Source organism: Taudactylus pleione, unplaced genomic scaffold (genome assembly GCF_031769625.1).
Source record: "Taudactylus pleione unplaced genomic scaffold, aTauple2 ptg000019l, whole genome shotgun sequence".
NCBI lineage: Eukaryota > Metazoa > Chordata > Amphibia > Anura > Myobatrachidae > Taudactylus > Taudactylus pleione.
Window position 1 is genome coordinate 30,299,259 of NW_028284421.1, and position 21,475 is coordinate 30,320,733.

Sequence of the window (21,475 nt, forward strand, 5' to 3'; positions counted from 1 at the left end):
GTCGGGACCGACAGACGGTCCGCAATAGACACCAGCACTTGAGAAAACATCGCCCACGGTGGTTCCTGCATCAGAGAAGGTCTGGATGGGCCAGGAGCCACCTGGCACCGACTACACAGGCCATCCTGTGACAAATCCTCCCTATCCACTCCTGCAGAACAGCGTCCGCAGGAGGCCAACGCCGGAGCCACTGAGCGCTCAACCTCCTCGTCTGACATGACAGAATATATTATATATCTGGCAACAGGGTAGAAGTAAACGCACTCACCGGTGTGTTGAACAACAGCCCACAATATGGCACTGTGTCGCACACAACTGTATGTGACGAACCTCACAAATACGTGATCTATATAAGTGAGGTCAGTAGAAACACCCTTCCCCCACACACCTGTAGGGCTTGTAGGAGAAGTAAAGGGATAGGTATAAGCTGACAGTAAGCGGAAAATAAGCACAGACAGGCAGCACTAGCAAAAGTCACATACCATGCAGAGAAGATATACTCACTGCACCTTTCCACTACAATCAACCTCCCATATTCAGTGTCTGGGAGGGCTATAGTGCTGTGTACACTGTCCTTAAATCAGGGGAGAGGTACACAGGGGGACCGGTCCGCAGGCTCACTGAGATCTGCGCTGCCACTGTGAGAAAATGGCCCCCAGAGACCTCAGAGGAGGAGTGGCCGAAGAGACTGCAGCTCAGCGACGCCAGACTGCGTGCTGAAAGGCGCGCTGAGCTGAGGAGCCGCTGAACAGGGAAGGCTTCCTCCCCTGGCTGGCCATAACCCCGGGGATGCTGGCTTCCCGCTTGCCTGTTATCCCTGGTGGTCTAGTGGTCCCACGGGTTATGGGGGGGCCCGCCGCCACTGCCAGCAGCCTCCGGTCTGTCCCCAGGACCGGAGGCTAAAGGACTGCATCTGAAGGCATTCCGTGCGGCGCCGCTAGCCAGCGACGCGCGGCTTACCTGAATCCCCGGCGACTCCGGCAGCAGTCCTGGGAGGTAGACAGAGTCCGGCTAGTATGGACTCTGTCCTCCCGCCGCGATCCCCAGATCAGTACTGGCGTCGCGGCGCCAGTCGGGGATCAGAGCGGCAGCGTGGGCGTCTGTATAGACAGCCCTTCGCTGCCGTCTGTAGTAAAAAAGAGAGATAAAATAAATAATATCTATCTAAAATAAAAAGCTTCTGGGGGCTGCTCCTGCAGCCCCCCTGCGCGGTGACCGACTCCGGCCGGGCACCAACTTACACTGAGGTGCCTGTGGCTCGGGGGGTATAAAGGAGGACCCAAGTGCATCCTGGGAGCTAAAAGCTTAACTGTGTGGTGCCCATGGATCCTGATCCAGCTATATCCCCAAGGTCAACCCTGTGGACCCCCTATGGACCCTGAAGTAGAAAAAAATTATTTTTTTGCACTTGGGGGGAGCACCCCTGATGGACAGAGTACCCCCTGGACAACACTACAGCACCCCTTTAGGACTGGGACACTGCACAGGACTTTGGAGTGGACACAGCCGCTATGGACAACTGACTGCACAACACAGTCAAGCCAGCCCCTATGGACTTTGGAGGAGTGGACACAGCCCCTATGGACAACAGCAGCACAGTACAACACAGCCAGCCCCTATGGACTTTGGAGGAGTGGACACAGCCCCTATGGACAACAGCAGCACAGCACTACACAGCCCAGCCAGCCCTATCTCCCACCCTCCCTCTTCACTGTCCACAGCCGAGTGAGAAAATGGCGCTGACGCGGGTACCTTATATAGAATCCAAAACCCGCGAGACCCGGTAGGCGGGATGATGACGTTTTGCCTCGATTTCAGATCCGAGTCAGGCGGGAAAAGTCGAGCCTGACTCGGATCGGCCTCGGATCGGGGGGGGTTCGGATTTCAGAAATCCGAACCCGCTCACCCCTAAAATATATATATATATATATATATATATACATATATACTGTGTATGTATATACATATATAGTGTGTGTGTGTATATTTATCTCCACAGTTCTGCTGGCACTCTGAACAATGCTGTGACATCTTGATTCTGTGCCAGGATTCCAATATCATACACCTCCAAAAAACAAACGGCACTAAGATACTGGTGTAAAGAACAATAGATTTTATTGTAAAAAGATCAACAGTTTGTATGGTTCTGACGACAAGCTATTGTTCTTTACACCAGTGTCCTAGTGCAGTTTGTTTTTTGGAGGTGTATGTATGTATGTATGTATGTATATATATATATATATTTATATATAAATATATATATATATATATATATATATATATATAATTAATTGAGGCTAGATTTTTTTTTTCGTATTTGGAAACCCCCCTTTCAAATTCCTGCGTTTGCCACTGTTCCCTAATAACAAAACTGTGGCAGGGCATGCTGGGACTTGTAGTTTCACAACAGTTGGAGAGCCACAGTTTGGCTAGGGCTGCAATAGGGGCTTCCAATGGAATCTTCCCTGTATCTGCTTCAGAGAAGAGGAAGTTGAACAGACCGGTCTCTGTAAGGCCTCACCCTAGATTTTGTCAACTGCAGGGAGGACAGAGAGAAATAGTGTTTCTTTTATGTTTTGAACAAGGAAACATCCAGAACCTCATGTTCTAACGGAGCCCTGATGGATTATTGAATGGTTAACACCAATTCCTCATCCCGTTGTTAATTGGAGGTCACATAAACTAAGCCCTGCTAGGAAGATTCAAGACAAAATTCTCAAAAAAAAAAAAAAAAAAGTGACATACAGTACATTGAGGGGAAAAATCGGAGAGGCGTTCATTTATCTCCATAGAACATGAAGTACATCTAGTGAGCTTCATAATGGATGGAGCTACCAACTTTTCCCAGCTTTGCTACATTATCTTGCCATGCCCCCTTCCTCCCTCAATTGGCCTGGACTTTGGTACTTAAGTTTCACAAGTTGCATATCAGCATCTGGTCCTGATCTTCCATATGACAATTTAACCTGGCATTTGGAACATGTAAAATACCCAGAAACTAAAGTCAGTGGCCAACTTCAATAACAACAGAGCGAATATAGTGATAGAGCCTAATAGCTAAATGGAAGTACTCGTATTACTAATAATGAAATGAGGCGAGTACAGTGGCAAAACACAGCATCTAAATAAAGTCAGTACTCAACATCAATAAACTGGAGAGAATGCAGTAGCACAACACAGTAGCTAAATAAACTTTGTACTCAACATCATAAAAATGGAAACTACATAATAGCTAATTAGTCTGTACTTGATATCAATAAAATAGCGAGAGAGCAGCGAGAGGACATGATAATGAAGAAAGTACTCATTAATAAATTGGAGAGAGTACAGTAATAGAACACAGCAGCTAAATGAAATCAGTACTCAAATTTAATAAAGTGAAAGAACACTGTAATAAAAATAAAAAATGTTCCACATTCAGAGAAGCGAATAAAGCAACAACTTCTGACATTGTGGCCCAGTCAAGCATGACCGTGTTCGATGGGACAAATCTAATTTGACCCTAGTGAGGGAGTTACTTTACGTAGCTTCCGCCTGACCACTTTTCCTGGTCAGCTGAGAAATTATTTTCTTCTGAGCTGTCCTTCAAGCTTGCTACAGGGCAGATCTCAGACCGCTGCATCTCGGCAAGCTTGAAAGAGACCAGAAGCTTATCCCTGCCACAGCCAGAAGAGAACAGTCCAATGCTGCACTAACCTGTAGTAGTTACCGTGTCCACAAACACTGCAATTTACAGACTAAGCAACGCAACCAGGAGAAAAACATTGAAAAGATGGAGGCGGTAAAGGCAGAGATGATAGAGTGCTCCTCTCATTACTTTCAAGAGAAATAAAAATAAAACCTACCGCCAAAAGAAAGGTGCCATACTCTAGGGCCCTAAAATAATGAACACCTTTTGGTGGAGATGTATATAGGGGGGAAGCTAGAGCAGGAACAAATTTACAATTTACATTTAGTGCAAAAAATGTGCACCAGCGCCCTGTATACTCCAAGGTTAGCATTGGCCCCCAAAACGGATGAGAGAAATAAGATTTCTCATTCCCAAGGAGATCTAAGCAGAGCAGTGACTGGGATTATCGAAAAATGCAGGGTAATCATGAAGGGACTTGTGTGGCAGACTTGCAATCAAAGCCTGATATTATAAGGCTGAATCGAATAAACGGAATTCTCCCATAGGGAATTCCTGAGATGGGGGCCAGGTGTTTGAGGGCCAACATCTCAAAAGCTATTGGATATACTGAGCTGAAATTTGGCATGGACGGGTAAGAACTGTTGCTCAGTGCTGCATGCCAAATTTCAGGGCAAAAAAAATTAGTAATTGGGACAATCCAAAGTTTAAACTGTCAGCTTTTTTTTCTTTCACTTCCGACTGACACTTTCTGCTTTAGTCTATGGGGGATTTTTGGGAAGCAATAGGTCAAACGTGTACAATCTCACAAGCGCTCTCCAATTACCACAGTTACATATATGGTTAACACCACAGTGTAAAAACACACATCAATCAGATAATTAAATCACCCTTAATTTAGCGGGTACTGGCAAGTCCATTCGTATGTGTAGATGAATGTCCACAGGGTTCCCTTTGAGAGAAGATTCCAGACCTCTATGTAGGGGATAACTGTAATAAAATAATGCCTTGCCAGCCCTTAGATTCTCACACCAGGCATGGAATGACACATAAAAAAGAAAAATATAGTGTAGATTCCTTTTTAAAAATGAACACCTTTAATTACAAGTTGCACTTACAATCATGAAGTGGTAAATAGGCACATAACAACATCCCATAGGCAGGCAGCATCAGCAAATGACAGATGGAAAACGTCCCATGTCCCAGTTCACACAAGGGAAAGGTGAGCCTGAGATCCGGATAGTCAGGTCCACCAAAGACAGGAGGCGATGCAAGCACTGCTCAGTGTTCAAAGAAGAAGTGAGCCACACTTAATCTTGTTTCGGACACGGTTGTCCTTCGTCAGAAGTGTATTTCGGCTCATCCAAATGGGGCTTTATATACCTTGTATAATCTTTCATACAGATCGTGCGTGGAACGCACTATGGAAGTTCCGGGTACTGTGGAATACATCCAGGTGCCAGGTATCATGTGACTGTATGAAGGATCGTACGTGGAACGCATTATGGAACTTCCGGGTGCGGCGGAGCGCATCTAACTTCCGGCTTCCGGTTGAGCCGGAGACAGCGTGGCAAGTGACAACAGCTGAAAGTTAGGATTATACAAGGTATATAAAGCCCCATTTGGATGAGCCGAAATACACTTCTGACTAAGGACAACCGTGTCCGAAACGCGTTAAGTGTGGCTCACTTCTTCTTTAAACCCTGAGCAGTGCTTGCATCGCCTCCCGTCTTTGGTGGACCTGATTATCCGAATCTCAGGCTCACCTTTCCCTTGTGTGAACTGGGACATGGGACGTTTTCCATCGGTCATTTACTGATGCTGCCTGCCTATGGGATGTTGTTATGTGCCTATTTACCACTTCATGATTGTAAGTGCAACTTGTAATTAAAGGTGTTCATTTTTAAAAAGGAATCTACACTATATTTTTCTTTTTTATGTGTCATTCCATGCCTGGTGTGAGAATCTAAGGGCTGGCAAGGCATTATTTTATTACAGTTATCCCCTACATAGAGGTCTGGAATCTTCTCTCAAAGGGAACCCTGTGGACATTCATCTACACATATGAATGGACTTACCAGTACCCGCTAAATTAAGGGAGATTTAATTATCCGATTGATGTGTGTTTTTACACTGTGGTGTTAACCATATATGTAACTGTGGTAATTGGAGAGCGCTTGTGAGATTGTACACGTTTGACCTATTGCTTTCCATGTTTTGAGTATTTCCTTGGGTGTATACTCATTTGTACCACTCTAGCTGCACTTTAATTTTTATTGTGCACTCTCTTAAACTATTTCTCTTTGGATTTTTGGGAAAGCATAACTCAGGGAAGAGGACTAATTAGGACTTGGTGCTTGTTTTGTTAGGTAGCTCTTGTTCCAGTGGCCTTTTAGGGTTCAGGTAATTGAGAGAGTTACAGTTTTTAAACTATTAGCCCACAAATGCCCCATTATATAGATATGAAAGGTCAATTTGCTGTGCATGCTCAGTAGGTGTCTCCTGCAGGAGATATACAGTGGCTTCACCTAGGTGCAGTAACATGGCTGGCGTTAGCGGCGGCGGTAGCAAGCGTTAGTGGCGGGGCCCCGGCAGAGGTAGCATGCCTTAGCGGCGGCGGGGAACCGGCGGAGGTAGCAGGCATGGTGGCAGCGGGACACGGCAGGGGTAGCGGACAAGGCTGCAGGTCCCGGTGGAGGTAGCAAGCATTGGTGGCAGTACCCGGCGGAGCTAGTGGGCATGCAGGCAGACCTCTGCAGAGTTTAGCAGCGGTGCCAATCACGGCTCGCAATGTCAGTGCCCCGCCCCTCGGCTGGCTTATATAAGCCAGCGCGAGGCAGCGGCTGGCAGTCTGTTGGTGGGGGAAGGAGTGTGAAAAGCTCCTTTAGAAAGAAGACGCCAGAAGCCCTGGGGAGGCGGCAGCCATGCAAAAGAGCTTAAAGACCACTCCCCCTAGATGAAGGCAACGGAAGCCCTGGGGAGGCAGGGGCCATGAAAAAGAGCTTAAAGACCGCCGCCCCCCAGGTGAATATGCTGTATAATAAACTCTTATTTAAATATTAAAGTGTAGTGTGTTTATTTTAATATTTCTTTTGCAGGTGAACTACAGTTGCCAGCGGGCCCGTAATGCTGGTACTTGTGGTTCTCCATGTACCAGCATGTGGGGAGGCTTGCTGGGGCCTATAGTTCTACTGCAAAAGATAATATAATATTTTTATATATTTACACTACACACTTTACACAATCAACCCAACACCCACAGCCCAGGGGTGCCGGGGATAACCCCGGCTATCAGCCTAGGCCGTGGGTGACCTGGAGAGGGTGGCCCCTTTATTGGGGGGGTCCCCATCACTTCAGGGCTGAATAGCGGTCAAGGGTCAATGTCTTTTGTCCCCTGTATTTTGACAACCAGGACTGGCTCCGAAAACCCTGGCCCTGGTTATGCTAAACACAGGGGACCCCTATGTCGTTTTTCCCCTGTATTTTCACAAACAGGACCGGCTGTGAAAATCCAGGGGTTAATTGTGCTTGAAGGAAAGGGGGGGGGACATGCCATTTAAAAAATAAAGAAATAAATAATTCACTTGTTTTCATTTTTTTTTTTTTCTAACACAGATGCATGGGCGGATCTCACTGATCCGTCCATGCATCTGTGTCTTATTGAATTAATCCTTTTCTCAGATGCATGCCGCACGGATCGCACTGATCCATGCGTTCATTTCTGAATCATTTTTTTTTTAACACAGATGCCTGCATCATGGATCTCTCTGATCCGTGCATGCAGTCAGCTATCTTTAGATCTTGCACAATAGATCTTATGTCAAAATGTGCTGTTTAAGAGTTCAAGGGAAATCGTTCACAATATCACATCGTGAACACATAGTTCCGTGTGTAGGGGCCTTAATTAACAGTTCATGGCTGGGACCATCAGCAGCAGAGAGCACCGGTCCCCAGCTGCTGCCTCAGTGAACTGCCCCGCTGCTGCCACTAATCCGCACCCCTTGTGCACTGCTCCGCTACTGCCACTGCCCCGCACGCCTGCAGTCTGCCCCCGCAGCCGTCTCTCCCTCTGCAACCCCGAAACACCTCCTGTGTGCTGTCCCCTTCAACACCAGCAGTAGTGTACCATTTTGTTGTCCTTCTTCCCTGCAGGTGGCCCGGTTTGCTGCTTCCGCCCCCGATGATTAATAAATTATAAAAAAGCAATTAAATTCCATAGACAAAAACTTTTCGGTTTCACATGTTCCATTAAGGCTTCTTGGACATGATCTGAAATTTCACAAAACCTACTAAATTTCTGCCACTCAAACTTAAAAAAACAATGAAATATTAATCATTAAGGGTGACGCCTTAATGGACGTATTCCTTGCGCAATACAGATATGGTATGCCATCAAACCCTGTGGTTAACTGCAGATTCAGCACTCTCACAGAGTGAGATTGCTGCCACTCACAAAATGGTGGAGCTGCTAATTCACAGAATTGTGTGCTTATTGGAATACACTCATGCAGTCTATGCAACTGAGGTCTGAGCAGAAGATAGAGCTGCATAGATGGAAGAGTGGTGTGGATGGGGGAGACAAAGGCGTGGAGAGGGGGGAAAGATTAAGCAGTACAGATAGGGGTGGTAGCCAAAGTGATGTAGATGGGTGGAAAACAGTGGTGCAGGACGACGACAAAGTGATGCGGATGGGTGGAAAACAGTGGTGCGGATGGGGGGGAGAAAGCAGCGTGGATGGGGTTTGGGGGGAGACAGAGTGGCACGGTTTAGGAGGGCAGAGTGACGTGGATGGGGGGTACAGAGTGGCATGGATGCGGGAAGACAGAGCAGCGCAGATGGGTAAAGACAGATTGGTGTGGATGAGGGAATGCAGACTAGCACAAATGGGAATATACACAATAGTAGGGATTGGGGAAGATAGAGCAACATACAGGGGAAGAAAGTGTACATGCATGGACAGAGTATGATAGTTTTCGTAATTAGGAAGTGGATTGTGTATTCAGAATGAGATGGATGTATGGAGTAAGAAGGATGTTGGAACCCAGTGCGATTGTTGAGGTGTCTGAATCCTTACGGTTTTACATGCCCCATTAAGGCTTCTTAGACATGATCTAAAATTTTACAAAACCTACTGAATTTCTGCCAAACTTAAAAAAGCAATGAAATTCCGATCATTAAGGCTGACGCCTTAATGGATGTGTTCCTTGCGCAATACAGATATGGTATGCCATCACATCCTGTGGTCAACTGCAGATTTAGCACTCTCACAGAGTGAGATTGCTATCACTCACAAAATGGTGGAGCTGCTAATTCACAGAATTGTGTGCTTATTGGAATACACACATGCAGTCTATGCAACGGAGGTCTGAGCAGTTATGTGGCACACACATCCCACTCAGTGACCACAATCTCCCCTTTTTTGTCTATGGAATATATCTATGGATGGTAAGCAAGTGAATCTGACAGTTACTGAAAGCCTGGTATTTTCTATGGCATTATGAATCTCACATAGTGATTACTATAATGGTCAAATTAAGGTACAAATTCAATGCATATATCCTTGCATTGTCAGTAATACACAGTGCTTACTGCAGGAATGTCAACTCTAATCCTCAAGTACTGCCAACAGTTCATGTTTTCAGGAATTTCAAGATCATGCACAGGGTAATCTACTTTGATCGGTCATAATTATCCCAGCTGTTTCCATAGACAGAAATCCTGAAAACATGACCTGTTGGGTTAATTGAGGATTGACAGTAAAAACCCCTGGTTTACAATATATTTTATGAGACTACTAAGGCAAAATGCTAATTTCATATAGTCACAGGAAGGACAAGAATACATCTGCTGGAACCCATCATCCAATGACTACAATGATTTACCTGAGCAACAGTGCTGTTATGGAGAGTGATCCTTTTCTTCACCTCCTGAACAGCATTCTCCTTCTTCTGGAACATTGATATACTGTGATCCTAACAGAGAAAGATAAGCAAAGTCATCTAATACATTTGTGTTACCAGACACAGTACAGATAAATGGAATGGAATGTTTGCAGGCACATGGTAATGTAATTAGGAACAGCTAGGTGATACTGTATCATTATGTCACTCAGGAACGTCATGGTCAGCATTCATGAGGTATTGGTTCCTAATAAATTGCTAGGCTGCAGTCTTGTGAATAGTGGGTTCAGCCCACTGTGTGTAGGTGACAGAAGTATTCACCTTAATATACAATTCTATACTAGGATATACTGCCACCCAATTATTGGTAGATAATTATCTGCATTTCCTCTCATTTCACATAACATTATCTCCAGACGTAGCCTATTTAGACACAAGTCCTCACAAATAATTCCCTCATATCAGCAAAGTTACTCACAGATTAGCTCTATTGTATATAGGAAACCTTGCACCACAGCTACTTGGCTATATTTTCTGACAAATTACAATGCTTTATTTCAAAGAAACACATACCAACCTCTCCCTCATCCCAGCTCAAAAGCCATTTACACATACCTTGACAGAGAGTATCAGTGCATTATCTTCTACTGTTGGCGGATGGAGGAAATCTTCATAGGAGTAATCCCAATCCATACTTCTGTGTCCCAAAATCTCCATCTCCTTCACACACATCAACCTCCTGTTTGTACAATTAAACACATTATATGAATTTACCAGCCATACCATAGTGTACTGTACAGAGTATTTACGAATATGTATTTTTCCTACTAAATAAAAAAAACAATTTTTTTTGTGGATAGTCAATATGAAAACCATTTAAGACCAGAAATCCCTGTATATAATCCTATATTGAAATGGAGATGCAGTAGGCATCCTGGCGGTCGGGATCCCGGCTCCAGAATCCTGATGGTATTAGGGGGGAGGGTTAGGTTTAGGCACTAGGGGAAGGGTTATATTTAGGCTGTGAGAAAGGTGTGTTAGGGTTAGAACACTTACCTACTTCTGTCGGGATGCCGCTGTCTGTATCCCGACTGCCGGGATACTGTACCCAACCCATTGAAACATGTACAATTCAATTAATTTGTGATATTCTGCAATTATCAACATTGGGATATTAAGAAAAAAGGAAATATCATAAGTTAGAACAATGACCACATTATGGAGGCCTTAATCACATAAGTCAGATGTTGATGCTGTACAATTCCATGGTGGTTAGTGTATACCCCAAGTATGTATGTATGCATATATGTACCCCGTTTTTCACATGCCAGCATGCACAAATAGCCAACGTGTACATTAACAAAATGTAATCAATGCTGATCAGTAAGTGTAAAGGGAACAGTGTGGTCAGTGGCCAAATGAACATAGAGAATGGTAGAACACTTGTGGTATGAACAATCTGTCCATTATGACATTTGCATTTCTTTCATATAGTTATAAGGCAAATGAGTTGTTTTAATGTTGCAATATAAAGTCCCTTTCAATTTAGCAATAGCATTTTTAGAACGTCTAAGCTAGGGGTGGACAATAAGCTGCCCCCCCAGCTGTTGTAGAACTACACATCCCAGCATGCCCTGCCAGTTTTGGTATTTGGACATGATAAAACTATTGCAATGCATGTTGGGATGTGTAGTTCAACAACAACTGGAAGAGCGCTTATTGCCCACCCCTGTAAGCAGTGTTTTAATATAACAGGCCCAAGTCAGCTGTTTGTCCAAAGTTAGTGAAGTGAAGAGTAACAAACCTGTTGGTGACCAGGAGGTTGGATTTCTTATTATTTAAAGAGCAGCAGTATCTGTATATTTCTCCATCCATCTTTTTGATATTTGAATTCTACAATATTAAAACAATAGAAAAAGCAATTATTGGTATTGCTGCATTGAATACTTCCCAGAATATGTCCAAGCCCTCCTCTCAGCACCAGTGCAGGGCAACTCAGCGCCAATGTCAAAACGAATTTGTCATTCTGTATCCAACCAAAAGTGACCAAACAATTACAGTTAGAGATCCTGTATGAAGAGCGATGGTTCTATAATACTGTACCTCTGTTTCAGGCTGTGTCAGAGGAACCATTTCAAAACACATGAATGGCCCTGCCCAACCCGCAGTGGTTCTGCCACTCTGTGATGGATAACATTAGGCAGTAAAGTGAAACTCCCTCTTCTTCTTTACAGTAGTTATTATAGCAATGAAATTGATGACATTGTAATATGGCCAGTATTCTGTATCTATAATGCTTATGTGATGAGTGTATAGATTTCCACATTATAGATATAAGTTATGGAAATGAAACTGCTCACCAGTGGCAGAAAAGCTCAGGAACAAAAACATCTCTCTTAAAAACAACAAATCCATACAAACTCAGTAAACATTCAATATGATCACTATCTATTTGCCTGTACTTTAAGCAAACAAATTCATCCCATGTGTGTCTCTATTTCACTCTCACTATCTGGTCGCAATAGTACTTTGAGGGTATAAATCTCTTATTCAAGCCCTTGTTATGCCCCGCTTTGGACTACTGCACCTTCTTTCTCTATGGTTTTCCTCTCCCTCCCCTCTTAAGGGCCCCCATACACCTGAGCCATGACTCCACATTCTGCCGATAGCATCCCGATCCGCCGACATCGATGATAGGCAATCCGTCGGTGGATAGGGGAAATTCAACATGTTGAATATCCCCTATCCCCCAGCCCTGAAGTCGGCAGAACGGGGAATTGCAGTAATCTGTCCCAGATATGTGAGCCCCTTTATTTATTTATTTATTTTATTTATTAACAGTTTCTTATATAGCGCAGCATATTCCGTTGCGCTTTACAATTGGAAACATTGATAGAACAAAACAGGGTAATAACAGACAGACATAGAGGTAAGAGGGCCCTGCTGCCTTTACACATATCCCCAATGCTGCAGCTTGTCTGATCTTCCCATCCCATAGCTTTGACACAACCTCTCCTTTTCCTTCAGTTACTCATCTTCCCTTACATAACCGGGCCTTCAATGCACTTCATTACTCCTCCCCTTTCTACATCTCAATCCACACTCCCCATTGCTCTTTCAGCTCTTCATCTGTCTCCTTGCCTCTGTAAAGGATTTCTTCTTCTCACTCCCGTATCCAGGATTTCTCTGTGAACTTCTGAAACAATGCAGACTGGTAGTCCGTTAGGATGGGCGGAGGTGAGAAGCTCTCATCTCCCCCCATCCTAAGACTGTCTACCAGTCTGCATTGTTTCAAAAGTACCCGGAAAATGCACCTGTTCATCAAACCTTACCAACTTTCCTAACCCTCTTAGCTCTCATCTCTCTGCCTTTCTGCCTCATTCCTTCACCTCACAATAATATCCAAATTCCCGTGGTCAATAAGTTAAATACTTGACACAGTCAGGCCCGCCAAGAGCCGCGGTGGGCCCGGGTAATAGGGGGCATGGCTTAATCACGGGAGGCGTGGACACGCCCCCTTCCTGAATACAAAAATACGTTTTGCAGCGCCACTGCGTGCTGGGGAGGGGGGGCGCTCTGAGCCCCCTCAGCCCGGCGCAAAGCCAGGGGGGGACGTGATCAGTGTGATCGCTCCCCCCCCCAGGCAGAGGAGACTGCTGTCAGCAGCCACGAGCAGTCTCCCACTGCAGCTCAGCACACGCAGTGTGCTGGGCTGCTGTGAGGGGGGGGGGGGGCGGCGCTGGACCCGGGCCCCTCAGGAAGCCTGGGCCCGGGTAATTTCTACCCACTCCCCCCCACTCTCTGCGCCCTGGACAAAGGCACTTATATGTGTGGAGATGGTATGTGCCCACTGTTTGCATGGGTTGCCTCTCTCACTCCAAAAAAACACACTGGTAGGTTAATTGGTTTCTTACCAAAGAAAATAACCCTAGTATGTGTGTCCATGTGGTAGGGAATATAGATTGTATGCTCCACTGGGGCAGGGTCTGATGTGAATAACTGTCATTTTCTCTGTAAAGTGCTGCATAATATGTGTGTGCTAAAGTATTCACCCCCCTTTGCATTTTTCATGTTTTGTTGCCTCACAACCTGGAATTAAAATGGATTGTTTGATGGTGTGCATCATTTCATTCACAGAACATGCCTACAACTGGGAAATTGTGTTTTTTTTATATTGTGAATCAAACAACATTTAGGACAACATAACAGTAAACTTCAGTGTGCATAACTTTTCACCCCCCTAATGTCAGTACTTTGTTGAGCCCCCTTTTGCAGCAGTTACAGCTGCAAGTCGCTTTGGATAAGTCTCTATGAGCTTGCCACATCCTTGCCCTTGGGATTTTTGCCCATTCCTCAAGGCAAAACTGCTTTAGCTCCTTCATGTTGGATGGTTTCCGCTTGTGAACAGCAATCTTCAAGTCTGACCACAGATTCTCAATTGGATTGAGATCTGGGCTTTGACTAGGCCATTCCAACACATTTAAATGTTTCCCCTTAAACCACTCGAGTGTTGCTTTAGCAGTATGCTTCGGGTCATTGTCATGCTGCAAGGTGAACCTCCGTCCCAGTCTCAAATCACAGGAAGACTGAAACAGGTTTTGCTCAAGAATATCCCTGTATTTAGCACCATCCTTCTTTCCCTCAACTTGAATCAGTTTCCCAGTACATGCTGCTGAAAAACATCCTCACAGCATGATCCTGCCACCACCATGTTTCACTGTGGGGGTGGTGTTGTTGAGGTGATTGGATGTGTTGGATTTGCGCCAGACATAGTGTTTTCCTTGGTGGCCTAAAAGTTCAATTTTAGTCTCATCTGACCAGAGCACCTTCCTCCATACATTTGGGAAGTCGCCCACATGCCCTTTGGCAAACTCAAATCGTGTCTTCTTATTTTGTATAACTAAGTAATTGCTTTTTTCTGTCCACTCTTCCATTAAGCCCAACTCTCTGGAGTGTACGGCTTATTGTGGTCACATGCACAAATACACCAGTCTCTGCTGTGGAACTCTGCAGCTCCTTCAAGGTTACCTTTGGTCTCTGTTCTGCCTCTCTGATTAATGCCCTCCTTGCCCGGTCTGTGAATTTTTGTGGGCGGCCCTCTCTTGGCAAGTTTGTTGTGGTACCATGTTCTTTCCATTTGATGATGATGGATTTTATGGTGCTCCGGGGGATCATCAAAGATTTTGATAATTTTGTATAACCCAACCCAGAATTGTACTTCTCAACAACTTTGTCCCTGACTTGTTTGGAGAGCTCCTTGGTCTTCATGGTGTGATGCCTCTTGCTTAGTGGTGTTGCAGCCTCTGGGGCCTTTCAAAAAAGGTGTGTTTATACTGACAGATCATGTGACGCTTAGATTTCACACAGGTGGACTTAATATCACTAATTATGTGACTTCTGAAGGTAATTGGTTGCACCAGAACTTTTGAGGGGCTTCATAGCAAAGGGGGTGATTACATATGCACATGCCAATTTTCAGAATTTTATTTATAAAGATTCTTTTTTATATATATTTTTCTCATTTCACTTCACCAAATTAGACTATTTTGCGCAGATTCATCACATAAAATTCAGATTAAAAAATAAATAAATTACAGGTTGTAATGTAACAAAAAAGGTAAAAAGCCAAGGGGGTGAATACTTTTGCAAGGCATTGTATATCAATAAATATTTAAGTTCTTTCCACCATTGTCCTCTCCAAGCACTTTCCCTGTCCCCAGTGTGCTCCCACTCTCGTTTTATGATCCTTTCAGTCTGATACTGTTTTACTGACACTCACTTTGTTATTGTATTATATCACTGTTTAATTTACCTTCTTGTACCATCTGTTCGTAGTACTTTCTGTATTGAATTAGTTGTATTTCCATGTAATTTTAACTTTGTTCAACACGAACACTTGGTGGCACCATATTAATAAATAATGATAATAATACTCATGAAGCTATATCTTTACTTCATGGCTGGGCCAGTTCACGGCTGTTACCATGAATGTTCTACCTCGCATTCTCCATTGATTTCAGATCCTTCCCATTCGGAGTCCTTACAATTTATTTACATTATTGCATCACTACACTACTCATCTAGCAGAATTTTCAGGTTACCTAGCAGGTGCACAGGTGTATTCATTACTGACACATTTTAAAGATCTACAGATGGAGCTAATTATATCACCTGTGATTCTGTGGGGAGACCTGGAAAACATGCACTTTGGGGTCCAGAAGGACTGAGTTTTAGAACCTTTGTCCTAAAATATCAGCATTTTACATAAAGGCAACCCCTGACCTCTCTCCTGAATCTAGAGATTCCAGTTTCTCCGAGGTTCCTCCTCCTCCCATTAAATGTTCCTTTTGCTACAAAACATTAAAATAATGAATCTGCCATGTCGTCTCAGTGCTACTTGTTAAATTGCTGCAGACTAGCCACAATCTTCTCCTCACGCTTTGCAGGTGGTTATTATTTGAATCTGGTACTTCACCAACTCTTCAAGATCTTTCATTAAGCTCTGGGAACTTGTACGGGGTCAGTCCCTCTAGTAACCCCCACACCCCTCTTTTCCCTTTCCTTATAACGCCATCCTTCCTTCTCCTTCATCCCTGAATACTATACCTATTCCAAAATTTGGACCAGAACAAAAGGTTAATTCTTGTTGATTGTTATTACTGTGCCTAAATGTGTGTTTATTCTTTACTGCTGTTTAATGTTGTTTGTGTCTGACATTGTTAGAAGCTGTTCTCCCTGTGTGATGTTCCTGTTCTGTCAGTTAAACATTAAGTCACAGGATTCTCAGGTTATCGATGGTGTCCTAAAAGGATGCGTCCTAGAAGCACTCTGACCAGTGCTGGCAAAATACCTATATATACGTATTATAATTGTGTAAAACTGTCCTATCTCCTCAAAGCGTGCGCAGTGGAGGCCTGTGTGAGGGAGACATGACATGATTAGGAGAAGAGGACCAGGAGCGTATGGGATTGCGGGTGTGTGTTCGGATGGAGCCACGACAGGGGGAAGAGGACAGCCGTGAGGAGGAGGAGCCAGAGAGAAGATAAGTCAGTGTGTGTGTGTTTATATCAGGGATGGGGAACCTTAGGCCCGGGGCCCGAATAAGGCCCCCGGAATCATTTGGTCTGGCCCTCAGAGCTTTTTTCTGCTAGTCTTAACTGGCTAGCAGGGTGCCTAGAATGGCACCCTGCAGCCAGAAATCTATGCAACAGTGCAGCCTGGAGCATCCTTAGGACGGTTCAGACGGTCATACCGCTGCCCTTACAGCTCCCTGGAGCATCCTGAGGATTTTGCTGTAACCACAGACGATTGTGGCCCTGCCCAGTGTGATGTCACATTAAGGGGGCGTGGCCTGCACCTACCTGCGAATAATGTTATATATATCAAATTGGCCCTCGGCAGAAAAAAGGTTGCCCACACCTGGTATATATATATATATATATATATATATATATAAAATGCCTGTATTTGCGCTAAAGAATGGAAGCAGCACCTCTAATTGAACCCCTGTTAGTGGGAACTAAAATCGAACACACACAAATAAATTTGGAGGGCGCATAAACCAATGAATCTTATTTATAAAAATATTTTATTGCTGAGAATTTATCTTTTATAAATAAGATTCATTGGTTTATGAGCCCTCTTGTGTTATATATATTCACATACAGTATATATATGTGTATATATATATATATATATATATATATATATATATATTTTTTTTATTCATCTGTGGATGGTCTATGTTCTTCGTTTAAGCAAATGATTAATAATACAAAGACATTTGGATAGAGGATGTGTTATTAAATGCATTTTGACAATCTGCAGTTCTATAAATTGTGGTGTTTTAAACTATTATTCATTTTTGGCCCTTGGCAGTTTTGGATGAAATATACTTATCAGAGGTGGTTGGAAACGCCCATATTGAATAATTCCTTTTATATGAGATACCTTATAATATGTGAACAATATAGTGAAAGTCTAATAAGAATGAACTGTAAAAAGATAGGTTTAGTCATTCTATTTATTGCTCAGATTAGAGACCTTAGACAAAGCTGACATTAATGTAAAAGGCAGTTACCATAATCACAAATAATTACAGTACAGAGATACATAAATGTCAAACCATAAAATATACTTAACAGAAATAAAAAATATACACACGTGCAGGTAAGTATATTGTAAACAGCTAAGTATATCGTAAACACAATTTCACACCTTGATAATTGGTCCTTTATTTACCTGTATATAATTATACATCAGTTTCATTGTAAATATACTTTAAAACAGTAGCACATAATGAAGGTTTATATGTTGCTGTCCTCCTGGACAGATATTACAATTTAGTTTTTTTTTTTTTTTTTTTTTTACTATACTGTGTGTGAAAATTCTCCATAGAAACCATCCATGCCTTGTTTTAGCGATGTTTTATATTGCAATCTTTACTTACGTTTAATTTTAAACAACGTTTAAACATTTTCTCTTTTAAGACCGCTGTGCTTTACAATATACAAAAACAAGTAACATTGCTAACTAGCTTAGTGTAATAAGACTGCTATTGTCTATGCTACTCAGAGGGGCTTATTTAATAACATGATGCAATTTGCTAACCAATCTGATGTTTGTTTCCATATTCTAAGCTGTGCAAAAAAATTCTTAATTAGTGTTTGATTGGTTACAGAAGTTTTGAGCATATTGCACCAAGTTATTAAAAATCCTCAATTTGCCTTTGATAAATTGCATGAAGTTATTGTGCTTATTTGACTGGGAGGCAGTAACAATGCTTAATTTATCCCTGTAAATACCATTATTACAGCAAGCCAAGTGTTGCATTGAAAAGGCACCTAAGAGCCATGTAGCTTATATTTCTGACAATAGAAATCTGCAAATCCGTTTTTATTTTATTTTTCAAGGATTCAGAGTCCTGGGGAATGTAGATGTGCAGAAAGATCCTCTAATGGTGTTTGCTGCAAATGGCATTACAATAATAGCATGGAGTGGGCTCCAGAACTGGCAGAGCTGAGTGAGATCATCTCTATCGGATATCTGGATTTATATAACTACACCGTAATGGGTATTTTCATGTTTCACCTTGTAGTACATGATACGTCCATGGGGCATTTTACAAAAATACAAGTTTGCCTTAAACATTAGTGTAAATTATAACAAATATGCAGAAGCTCTGAGGCCATGGCCACTGTCGACATGCTAAAATATGAGACAGGTTCACTATTTATTCGATCATGGGCAAAGTCCTATACAATGTACAGGCATGTTTGGTAATAAATGCACCAGATGTAGGGTGTGTTTCATACCACGTTCATAAATGCGATTTATAACACTATTAACTGCATGTTATTGTTAGAAATCATTCATAGAGGTGTTCCATTAAAGACTAGGAGATGACTATTCTTAATGTATTTTTTTGCTAGCAGACAATTATTAATAAGATCAGTATATTTGGTTTACACTCAACGACGTATTAGAAAATAATAAACCACCGTCTGAAAAAATACATCACTACAACATGGATAACAAATTTACATTTGCACCTGCTGAGCTCCTGGAAATGTTTGAAGTTGGCAATGAACGTCAGCTGTGACAATGAGAAAATGGTTGTAAGGAGTGTGACTTTTCAGGAGATTTAGGGACCTGTAAAGCTTTACAGAAAATTATGCACAAACTGCAGTTTCTGCATAATTTTATGTATTGTTGCTATGTACTAATGACATAATGCAGGAGATTTCACAGAAACTTATGGCAAAGTGCTAATTAGCACTGCAGCTTGCAGTTCCCATTATTATCAATATGGTCTATGATCTGACCCCTTTGTACCAAACTCCAAAAAGCTAAGCTTAGACCCCGTTAGTTTACACAATCTTTAGATCTTCAGAAGTGGTAAGTGGCTTTAAGCCTATGGAGGCTCCAGGTGCAGGAGAGAGATCTTACACTCTCTCCCTTGCAGCCCTCTGGAAGCTTACACTGTGCACATGTGCAGCGCCAGCTTCCCCCGGACAAGTCTTTCATTACTGCGAAAACTTCTACAATTTGACAGGGATATAACTCGCTGGGACTGCAACCGCTGTCCCTGCGAATTCCCCTTTGTACATAGTGGTGATATTTTCATTAAAAATGAAAATATTACCTGCAATATGGATACATAATAATCGAGGCTGGTCCATGATTATTATTACATGGATCTCAAAATCTACCCAAGCCTTTGTCCCCCTACCAACTAATGTAAATACATCTTATTATGCCTTACCGTACACTGATTACTAAGTTTTCAAAATATAGACCTATAATATTTTCCAGTATCCTTCCCCAGAGATAATTTAATCTCCAGCACATTCAGTATTCCACAAAAATGGTCATACATGATAGCTTCATCTGTACTTATAATCCATCACTGGTATCATATCATAGTGAGATGACAGTGGGGGTAAGGGTACAACCAATACACTGAATTACACATTAGTAGCCCGGGATTAGATAACAAGGGATATGCAACTACGGATATTGTAAAGTGGGGAAAGAAACGTTTAAATATCACAATATTTAATATGCACATGCACCAAAATAATCAAGGGACCTGTGCTTTTACAATTCCTGTAATTTTAAACTGGTTTATGGTATATTATGAGCCACTTAAGTAATGCCAAAGATCGAACATGTTTTTGCTCCCGAGTGAAATTTTACCACACAAAAATAGGAAAATGCAGAGGACATTACATTACCTTGAAAATGAAACAAAAAATCAACATAGAATATATTAAAAAGGCACATACAGTACATTCATCACCAAAATACCCCTGTTCCAAGAAAAATGGCACATGTCCTGCGTAACTGCTTGTGCTCAGCAGTAAGAGAATCAGTATATGTATGTATAATCTGCATATGGCACCTACATACTGCAATACGTATCACCAGAGGCATCTCTGGGACGAGAGACTTATGGTTATGTAGTGTGAACGTGAAAGGCGACAGAAGTGAAGTGCAAGACACCAAGAGGTCCATGAACTGAAATCCATCCTAAGCATAAACAGAATGGAGTTGTGAGGCTCAGAATGAGGATAAGATAATATATATTTTACTCTCCTTCATTCCAATTCTCGCTGCGTGTGTGGAAAGAGAAAGAAAGAAGATAGAAGACAAAATTAGTCTTTAGAATATTTAATTCAGAACATGCTCCTTCTTACGTTAGCGTAAAAGATGAAAAAGTTAATAGCATATGCATGTACTAACTTACGCCCCCTCTGTACTGCGCACAATCATGGTCATCTGGGCACAGAGTTGTGGCTATACTTACTGATGATCCTATTTAATAATAAGATATGATATTGCAGCACATTTAGTCATCATTTTCTCAAAGACAACTATTTATTTTCTTAATACAAATTACAAATGACGACTGCATGAATTACCATTATTAATACTTTATAAAGGAATCTCAAAAGTGTCATCAGGGTCCATTTAATACTTAGATAAGTACATTTACAGTATGCTAGTTTGTCCAGAGAACAGATGTTCAGACTGGATAAAGATGCAGAGATAGGAATTTGTATTTGTAAATGTATTGCTCACAGGGATTTTGTTCTGTTCAAGTGTTTTTATGTACTGTTTCTGTACTTGTTAGGCGCTGCGGAACCCTTGTGGCGCCATATAAATAAAGAATAATAATAATAACAGGGATTTATACATTATTATATTGGTTATGGCGTTTTGAAAGTACATAAGCTAAGTTCACACAGCAAGCGGAAGCATTGTAAATAGGTGGTGATTGAGAATATGTCTAGATAGGACAACATGAGACACCTCTATTCTAAACTCAAAACATTGAAATACTAAACTCTGCTGCGTTTACCAAACTGGTAACTGGAGGTTACATGTACACTAAAGCAGAGATCACTGATCCCTACAAAAATGCATTTATTATACGCATTTTTGC

At 42.4% G+C, this 21,475-nt stretch overlaps 1 protein-coding gene across 1 annotated transcript in view; it reads right to left on the reverse strand.

The window, feature by feature from the left end:
- VPS13C (vacuolar protein sorting 13 homolog C) overlaps positions 1-21,475 on the reverse strand; it is a 452,448-nt gene that overhangs the window by 13,176 nt on the left and 417,797 nt on the right. Inside the window, exons 82-84 of the mRNA XM_088446402.1 lie at positions 11,333-11,421; positions 10,144-10,267; positions 9,511-9,600 (exon numbers count right to left, since the gene is read on the reverse strand). Coding sequence (XP_088302528.1) covers positions 9,511-9,600; positions 10,144-10,267; positions 11,333-11,421 — 303 coding nt within the window. The remainder of the gene's footprint in view (positions 1-9,510; positions 9,601-10,143; positions 10,268-11,332; positions 11,422-21,475) is intronic.